The 10,167-nt window shown below is 39.5% G+C and overlaps 1 protein-coding gene across 1 annotated transcript; it reads right to left on the minus strand.

Annotated features, from left to right (window-relative positions):
• Positions 1–318: 318 nt before the first annotated feature.
• LOC119002645 (olfactory receptor 51I2-like) lies at positions 319–1,304 on the minus strand. Its single transcript, XM_037068655.1, has one exon. The coding sequence runs from the start codon at positions 1,302–1,304 to the stop codon at positions 342–344; it is 963 nt and encodes a 320-aa protein (XP_036924550.1). The 3' UTR covers positions 319–341.
• Between the last annotated feature and the right edge of the window lie 8,863 nt (positions 1,305–10,167).

The raw sequence follows: 10,167 nt of genomic DNA on the forward strand, positions 1-10,167 counted from the left end.
ACTTGGAGTGTACCTAGCACAGCCTCAGTATATTCGGTTATAATGGTGTAGTTATAAGCCTCTCTTCTCCAAAGTAGGGAAAAGATCTTGCATGGTTCATGTTAATATCTAGTAATGAGCACAGATTCTTACACAAGTAAACACTGGATACAATAGCTGAAATTAATGAGTGCAGAAAAGAATTAAGACTGCTCTTCACCCATCAGTCTGAGGGTTTCCATTTGCTTGTCATACCCGTGATTGCGTGTCTGGATCAAGGCTCAAAATAAGGGCTTTCTGGTCAAGGATATGACTGTTCGGCCATGTTTCCCCCCAGACTTTGTGGTTGCTTCTTGATTTTATCAGCCTTGGCCCTTCCCCCTCAGCACTCTAAGCATAGCTTCTCTGATGGGCTTGGATTTCACACTGTAGATGATGGGGTTGAGCACAGGAGGCACCACCAGGTACACATAGGCAACCAGGGCATGTACAATGGGGGGCAGGTGCCTTCCAAAACGGTGGATCATGGACACACCTATGACTGGGATGTAGAAAACCAGAACAGCTAAGATATGAGAAATACAAGTGTTGAGGGCCCGGATGCGCTCTCTGGGAGACGCTAGGCCCATCACTGTATGAAGAATAAGGGTATAAGATAGGACAATAAGCAAGGAGTCTACACCCACCGTGGAAAGAACTACATACAGCCCATAAAGGATATTGATGGTAATGTCTGCACAGGCCTTTTTCATGACATCTGCATGGAAGCAGAATGAATGGGATAGGAGGATTTTGCCAGGGCAAAAGTTTAGTCTCTTCAGTAAGAAGGGTACTGGGAAGAGGGACACAGTGGCTCTAGCCACAATGGTCAGTCCAATCCTGATGATGATAGTATTTGTGAGGATAGCTGCATAGTGCAGGGGCTTGGAGATGGCCACAAAGCGGTCATATGACATGGCCAGGAGCACCGAGGACTCCACCACAGAGAAGGAGTGGAGGAAGAACATTTGGGCCAGGCAGGCATTGAAAGCGATGAGACTATGGTCAAACCAGAGCACAGCCAGGGTGGTGGGCAGTGTGGACAAGGTGAGGCCCACATCAGTGAGGGCCAGCATGGACAGGAAGTAGTACATGGGCTGGTGCAGGCTGGGAGTCCTCCTCACAGCCAGGAGGATGAGGCAGTTTCCGGTGAGGGCTGCAGTGTACATGCAGGAGAAAAGAATGGAGATCCAGCCATGAAAGGCCTCCAGCCCTGGGATGCCAATCATCAGGAAAGCAGGTGGCTGGAAAAAGGAGATGTTGACATTGGACTGGGGAGGTAGCATCCTTGAAAGACAGATGAGGTCTCCAGAAACATGACTTCAATCTTGGCAGAAAAATAAGAAGACATGACACAATTATTGGAAAACAACACCAGCTCTGAATTCGGTGATACGGGTTTATATGCAATAGCAAATATAAAGCATGGGGGGTGGGGGAGGGGATGGGATTAATAGACAGAAAACTGTACTTGAAAAATAATTAAATAAAAAAATTGGGAAAAAATATAAAGATTAAAAAATATACTGCGATCATATGATTCTTGTCTTTTCCTGTCCTCATATGTGGGCTATAAAACACAAAGCAACAAGTGAGCAAACAGCAAACAAACAAAGTCATAAATGCAGACAATAGAAGACAGTTACCTGAAGGGTGGTGGGATGTGGGGGAAGATTAAGAGGGTAAAGTGGGTCAAATATATGATAATAGAAGGACACTAAACTTCAGGGAGTGAGCACATAATAGAATATACTGATATTGAATTACTAAGTTGTACACCTAAAATTTATATAATGTTACTAACCAATGTTAGCCCAATAAATTTAATATAAAACGTACTGCATCTAAAAGAAAACTAGGGAATTACTACATTTTAATCTGTTGAGTATGAAAGTATCATTTCATCTGTAAAACACTAATCTATCCATGTACTGAAGAAAGCAATGATTTAAAAATATATGTGAAATGATTCTAAAGCATCTAATCAAAACCACCCTATTTTAAACAACAAAGAGTGACCACCTGGAAAACAATTGTTAACATATTGTAGAAGCCTGAAGGGTTGACAGTATGGGTTTGTTATCTTTGGTTTTCTGAGTTGCTTTATATCCTAAATACAAACAAAGCAGTAAATAAACAAGAACACTTTAAAGGTAGGTTAATAAAAATAACATAAGAGAAACAGCCACCCAAATGTCTTTGAGCAGACATTTTAAAAACCATCAAAAGTAAGCCTGTGAACTCAGAGAGGTTTTAGTCTGAATGCTGGGCTGTAGAGTTATGCTATAGTTAGCCAATGTAATGGGCTTGCTCTGCAGGTAAGAATGACCTTTTTTTTTCCTTTAGGTGGTGGGGGAGTGCCTCTAGAGCAGAGGATTGTGCATATTATGGTAGAATATTTTCAAAAGAAATAACATTGCTGATAGTGTCAGTTCTGTCAGCTTCTATTCTTTCTCTCTCAGATATTTTTTTTGGCAAATATGAAGCAAAGGTGTAGCTCACCCCATTCAAAGATTAGTGAAAAGCAGAGAAAGTCCAGCATAGAATTTGAGCAGATATATTTTGTAAAAAGTCAAAGGGACAAAACAAGATACAGGTATGTAAAAATACTCTTGGACATTAGGAATAATTCAGGAAAGAGAAAAATTCTGTATAAAATGTCCCTAAATAAAGAAATGAAAGAAATCATGAACCAAATTAAAAAATTTGTGATAGTGAAGTATAAAAATGAGTTGCTAATAAAAAGAAGAAGCTGATGAGAATGCCAGACGGGAGGATGACTTGACACATCCTCTCAGGCATTCCTTGCTGGGAGAGGCTGTGGGCGACATCTCTGTCTGGAAATGTGGTCTGAGATTTCACCTCATCTCTGAGCTGTAACTCCCTGAACCTTAGGAACACAGACTCCTTAGGCTCTCTTTTTCAAGCAGAGGATGAGACTACTGTCTCTTTCATTGTCCAAGACTGATTATTTCTCCTTTTCTGCTTTATTTCCAGATTCTTCCCATTAACATCTCCATCAGCTGCTGAGATGCCAGCAGTCACCTATCTGGCAAGTGGAGAAGTGGGTGTGTTGGACCCCAGGTTACTCACCCTGGCCGTTGTCTCAGGCTGCTCTGCCTCTCCACGTTATGCAGGAGCTCAGGATGTCTTTGTGGCAGAGGAACTGAGTTTTATCCCATTGCACAGAGATGCCTTAGAGGCAGTGCCCATCTCCAGGGAAAGAGAGGTTTGGGTCACAGGGGAATCACTCCACTTACATTCCCGGGGAATAACAACGCTGGGGCTCCTTTTGGAATCAGGGGAAGTGTTTAGAGAACTAAACACTAAGGGGGAAAGAGAGACAGAATCATAGACTCTACAATATCCCCCCAATTTGAATTGTTCTATTCAAATATTATCAGCTTCAAGGGCCCACCTGCATTTGAAATCCATCCAGGAGAACATTCCTAGTGAGGCTCCAAGATGAGCCCCACAGGACTTCCTAGTCTTTGCAGAGGGTAAGGATATAGAGTGATGTATTGAGAGCCTAAATTATTGGCCTAACCCAGCTGAGGGAGTCAGGGAAAGCTCCCTAGGGGAGGTAGAGAAGGAGCAGACTTCTGAAAGGCCCACAGACCCCGTTCCAAAGACTCAGCTCTCATTCTAGAACAGATGTCAGGAGTCCGGTCTTGTAGCTTCAGACTGGGGCTGGCAAAGATTATGCCAAACAGATGCAAAAGGAGAGGGAGCTTGGACAGTGAGGAGAGCACTATAGAGCCCATCAGACATGGGTTCCAATTCTTGCTCTGTTTCTCACCACATACAAGGTCTGTCTCTGTTCTTTTCCACTTTCTGTGGAGAGCTCCCTGCCAAATAGGTTTGGCCTCAGGTGTTTCATATGTCAATTCGGACTAAGGTCATTGAGCTGGAGATGCTTTCTATGGAGGAATTTACTTCTCATCGATTTTGGTTGCACCCTCCCAGCTGAACTGGGTTTAGCCTGTCTGCCTTTTCCCCCAGAAGTAATAAGTAAACTTAGGGAATAATCACACAGCTTTGAAATTCTGTATCAAAATGAATTCATGTTGATTAACCTGAGCTGAGATGTTAGCATCACTTCAAAATTCTTTCCTTTCAGTTCTTAAATTGTCACCATTCTCAAGCTCTCTATCCAAACTTTCATCTCTACTCTCAGTGGGTAACTTGCTATTGCTCCTAACTTCATGCAGGAAATGGAGGCCATCGAGTGTGCCCAACCCATCTGCTGTCTTAACCACTTCCACTCCCACACCCTGCAAGAGAGACCACTCTATGGCACTTGGAGCCTCTTGTCAATCCCTCTCTGTCCTTTTAACCACTTCTTTGTTGGCTGCTTATCACTTACAGGAAAAAAATCTAAATGCTATAGCTTGGAACCTAAGATGATTTAAGATTTTGCTTGTATATTAAAAAAGGTTTTTATTTTGATTCTATGTACCCGTTACCCGATTCTCCCAATGGTCACAGCTTGCAAAGAATATACAAGGTCAAAATAAAAATACTGACATCGTTACAGTCAGGGTCAGAATATGTCCATCACCACAAGGATCCCTCATGGTGTCCTATTACAGACACTCCCCGTCTCCTCCCTCCACATATCCTTTATAATCTCTGGCAATCACTGATGTGTTCTATATAGCTTTCTAATTTTGTCAATTCAAGAGTGTTATGTAAATGAAATCATACAGTATGTAACCTTTTGAGATTGTTTTTAACTCAGTGTATATCTCTGGAGATTTATTAAGGTTATTTCATGTAATAATTGTTCATTTCTTTACAATTCTGTGTAATAGTTCAGGGCATGGTTATACAACAGTTTGTTTAACCATTTAACCCTTTACTTATGGAAGAACATCTGTGTTGTTACCAGTTTTTGGCTATTATGAATAAGGCTGATATAAACCTACACTGTATGTGTAAGTCTTTGGTGAACATAACTCTTCATTTCTCTGGGATAAATACTCAGGAGTGTCAATGCTCAATCACATCTTAGTTGTTGACATTTGGTATTTTCAGAAACTGCAAATATGTTTTCCTGTGTGTCCGGCTATACCACTTTACATTTCAACCAGCAATATATGTGTCAGCCGATTTCCCCACATCCAGCATTTGATGTTTTTACTTTTAAAAAAGTGTTTAGCCATTCTGATAGATGTATAGTGGTAGCCCATTGTGGTTTTAATTTTTATTTCCTACTAGCTAATAATTTTGATGATCCTTTCATGTATTTAATTGCCTATCTTTTTAAAATGAAATGTTTCCTCACGGTTTTTGTTTATTTATCATGAGATTGTTATTTTTGTAGTTGAATTTTCAGAATACTTTATATATTCTAGATACTAGACCTTCATTGGATATGCAATGTTCATGTATATTCTCTCGCTGTATAGTTGTCTTTTCATTATCTTTATTGAGTCTTTGATACAACAGATGTTTTTAATCTTAATGAAGCCCAATTTATGAATTTTTCTTAAATAAATCATACCTTTGGTGTCAAGAGTAAGAAACCTTTGCCCTAGATCAGTGATCAATTTTGAATTAATTTTTGAATGTACTGAGGTATAATTAACAAGTAAAGTGGTAATACATTGCAAGTGTACAATGTGGTGATTTGATATATGTGTACATTGTGAAAGGATTCCCACCATTGTGTTAATAACACACCCATCAACTCACAAATTTTTTTCTGAGAACACTTAAGTTCTACTCTCAGCAAATTTTGATTGTACAATATTGTATTATTAACTATTGTCATCACATTCTACATTAGATATTCAGCACTTATTCATCTTGTAACCCAAAGTCTGTATCTTTTTTCAACATTTCTCTATTTCCCTACCTTCCAGGCCGCTGTCGACCAACATTCAAATCTCTGTTTCTGTGAGTTTGACTTTTTTCTTCTTGATTTCACATGTAAGTGATGTCACACAGTAGTTGTCTTTCTCTGTCTAGTATATTTCACTTAGCACAATGCCTTCCAGTTTCATCCGTTTTGTTGCAAATGGCAGGGTTTCCTTCTTTTTTAAGGCTGAGTATACACACACACACACACACACACACACACATATAACACATATGTCATGTTTTCTTTATCCACTCATTCATCAGACACTTAAGTTGTTCTCATATCTTGGCTATTGCCAAGAATGCTGCACTGAATGTGGGAGTACAGATATCTCTGAGATGATGATTTTGTTTTCTTTGGACATACACCCAGTCAAAACTGAGATTGCTGGATCATAAGGTATTTTACTTTTTGAGGATCCCACATACTGTTTTCCACAGTGGCTGCTCCAATTACAGTCTCACCAACAGCACACAAGGTTCCTTTTTCTCCACATCTTCACTAATGTTTGATGTCTGTTATCTTTTGGATGGTATCTGACACCCATTATAATATCCAGTGTTGTTTATTTTTGTATTTTCTTCACCATTTAGAGGGTCTGGGACATCAAAATGATTTTTGAATGTTCAACATTGAATGACGTCAAAGAAATGACCATTGGGCATGACTTTTTACACCAGCTGGAGAATTGGTGGTCATCATTGTCAGAAAGAATCTCAGATATGTGATGCTGGTAATCTCTGCTCATAAATATGAATGGGCAATAAATCTTGCCTTCAGATTATAAAAAGGCTGGAGCATAAATCTTGCCTTCTGATTATAAAAAAGGTGTGATACCAGAAACAAACACATTTGTGTTCTGTTCTTATTTTTTTGTCAGTCCAGTTTGGTGTAGATAATATGCTGCTCAGAGATGGAGTCTAAGGGAAATTAATGGCGGATGGACTGTTCTTCTTATGGGGAAACCTCAGACTCTGTCTCTCAGAGGGAATTGGGTACCTAAACTGGTGCCTTCCACTGTCTAGCCAACATAAACATGGCTGGGAACAGAGTAGTGTTTTTACAGTTTTTGGTCCCTGGAGATACTTTTTCACTGGGAAAGATATGCTTACTGCATTGAGCAATTGCCTGAGACCCAGAGTTCTCTCACAGCATTGGCTGCCTAGGACCACCTCTGTGAGTTAACTCAGCTCCCCAAGCACTTAGAGGGCATCCTCCTGGAAGGTCTTCCCTATCAATGGGAAGCAGAATGCAAACACTCTCCCAGGACCAAATAAGGAATATGCAATGACAATGCTGCCCTTTAGTTTTTCACTTCTAGAATGCAACCACATTCTCCTGGAAAAGCTTTGAAAATGATGACCTTTCTGTTGATCTTCCTCCTTTAGTGCATAACATCAGTCATTTCAATCCCATCTGAATCCCATTTAAATCCCACCCCTCTCATCCCCCCCACTCCATCCCTTTCTTCCCATCCCCCAGCCTTAGTCTTGGTACTGGTGTAAGAGGCAGGTTGGGGAAGTCCTGTTCCTAAACTCCAAGCTCTCAGGTTAATGTGACTCAATGAGTACTTAAAAAAATCTGTGTGGCTTGCTTGTCACAGGCAGAAACACACATTTCTATCCCTTCAATATCCTTCTCAGGCAAGGATTATTATCTGCCTCCTCCATGGAAGTAATAATAATGAATACTTAGTGGCTTTATACTATGTACTAAATACTATCCTGAGTGTCATACATTAATGATTGCATACAATTTTCACAAAAACACTGAGGGGTAGATACTGTTATCATTCCTAATAAACAGATGAGGATAACAAGCCTCACAGAGAGTATGTTGACTTCATAAGTCACTCAACTGTTTGATATTTCTGTTTGACTGGGCTTCCTTTTAGAGAGCTATGAATATCCTCTGGGGTGGAAAATCCCTAATCTTTGATAACAGTCTTGGTTTTTGGAAAGAGCCCTAAATGGAAGAAGATTCAGAAGGCAGGGAGTCAAGTTGGTACTATGCTTGGGCAAATCGCAGGTGTGGCCTCAGGAAAGGGGTCCCTGGAAGGTTTCAGCCTTGCAGGCTCTTTGGAATTGGTTGTTCATGGTTTCTTAATGCTCAGGGCACATGATATTTAGAATGGGAATGGGATTTAGAGGTCATCTGATTTAATAACCAGTTTTTAGTAGAGTTCAAAAAGATTATATGGAGTAGACAATGTTACCCACCTATTGTTGGAACAGAAATCGTAGCTCAACCAACATTCTATTCCAAATCCTTTCCCAGGGCTTTGTCCCCTCTGAATGCAGGAGATTAAACATCATCCTCTTTAGGCTCCTTTTTAAAAACACTTAGGGATATATTTTCTTTAATCCAATATATCCAAAATGCAATCATTTCAACCTGTTCTTGATATAAAATTGATAGAGAAATAGCATACATTCATTCTTTGCTAATTATTGCAGTAAAACATATATAACAAAAATTTATCATTTGAAATTTCTTTAAGTGTATAATTAAGTGGGATTGAGTGTATTTACATTGTTGTGAACCATCACCATTGTCCATTTCTAGAAATTTTCATCACTTCAAACAAATTCTGCACCCATTAAACAATAATTCTACTTCCTCTCCTCCCCACAGCCCCCAGGAATTTCTATTCTACTTTTTGTCTCTACAAATTTGCCAGTTTTAGGATCTTTGTATAAGTGAAGTCATGCAATATTTGCTCTTATGTGTCTAGCTATGTCACTTGGCTTGTACCACTTAGCACAATATTCTCAGGGTCCACCTATGTTGTAGAATGTATCAGAATTTTGTTTCTTTTTATGGGTGAACAATACACCATTGTATGTCTACCCCACATTCTATTTATTCATTCCTCTGTTGATGAACACATGAGTCATTTCCACCTTTTTGACTATTGTGAATAAAACTTCTATGAATATTGACATATAAGTCTTTAGAGGACTTTTAAAAATAAAAATCTTAGAGCAAAGGGAAGGGTAGGGAAGACATGAAGAATATTAGTAAGTTGAATTGTGGTGGTATACAGTGGGGAATTTGGGAGCAAGAGATATCCACTTTATTAAATTATCAGTCTGGCCTTGCTCTTAGGTACCCGGAAGTAGGCAGGAGGGTGTCACTGAGATACAGTAATGCACAGGCAGAGAGAAGCAGATGTGGGTTGTGGAGAGAGACACAGATGGTTCAACATCATGAAATGAGGCCCCTTACCTCATTATTTGGAGTGAGTCCTAATACCCGAATCTCCACTTTTACAAAGCACAGGCATGCCTTTCTTTCTATAGGGAAGTCTCCTCTGTGTTCCATTCTCTCTCTTTCCCTCAGCCCTGTTCTATATGTATTGATTAGCTGTTCTGAGCAGGTAATCATGATTGGATGCTCTGAGGTTCCTTTCTCTTAAGTGAGAACCCACAGGTTGGAGTCTCCTCCGTGGTTTATCTGCCCATCCTCCACCCAAGATTTGTTCAGTGAAACTACTGAGGGGAAATAGGCCCAATGATTATAGTCAGATTTCAGGTTTTCATCATATCCTGAGAAAAGATGTATTACCAATACACTGCACCAGTGGGAAAGAAGACTAGGAAACCTCTCATATCATCAAATCTGAGTTTAGAGGATTCTATAAATACAAAAAGAATAGGTATAACACTTAGCAAAATTTAAAATATACTTTTATTGTATCTTATAATTAAGTTAAAATCCAGACATTTGAAATGTTTGACAGATACAGAATACACTAAAAATGGGAGACACAATTGAGAAGGTATAAGAGATAAATAGACAAAAGTATTATTCTCCCTTAACCTGGCAAGAAGTCAAAAGTAGAATATGAAAGGTGTTTTTGTAAAACATGAAGAGTGATCTGGATATGTAGCCCACAACAAGGGCAGGGTTACCTCTCGGAACACATAGTCATTCATCTCATAAAGCACACAGCAGAGAGAAAATAGCATTGCACGAGTGGAGGAAATAAATGGCAGATGTTAAACAGGAAGCAATGTAACATGGAAGTTAAGTAACTGTGTTTGATCAGCAAATGCAATTTCCAATCTCGGCACCTAACTAATATATTTTTTGAAAAACTTGTTTCCTGCATCTAGAAATATTGTGTTAGGACACATTTTCAAAAGTGAGATTTCAGCCTTAAAGCCTATAACTTTTAAAAAGTTCTTGCTGCATCCTGCCAATTATGCCTGCCATCAGCTGTGATGTTCAAGGATATACACTTTAATACAGTCTCCTTTTTCACTGTGAATTTTCATTAA

This window comes from Sturnira hondurensis, unplaced genomic scaffold (assembly GCF_014824575.4).
Source record: "Sturnira hondurensis isolate 20B ecotype Veracruz unplaced genomic scaffold, ASM1482457v3 Scaffold0017746, whole genome shotgun sequence".
NCBI lineage: Eukaryota > Metazoa > Chordata > Mammalia > Chiroptera > Phyllostomidae > Sturnira > Sturnira hondurensis.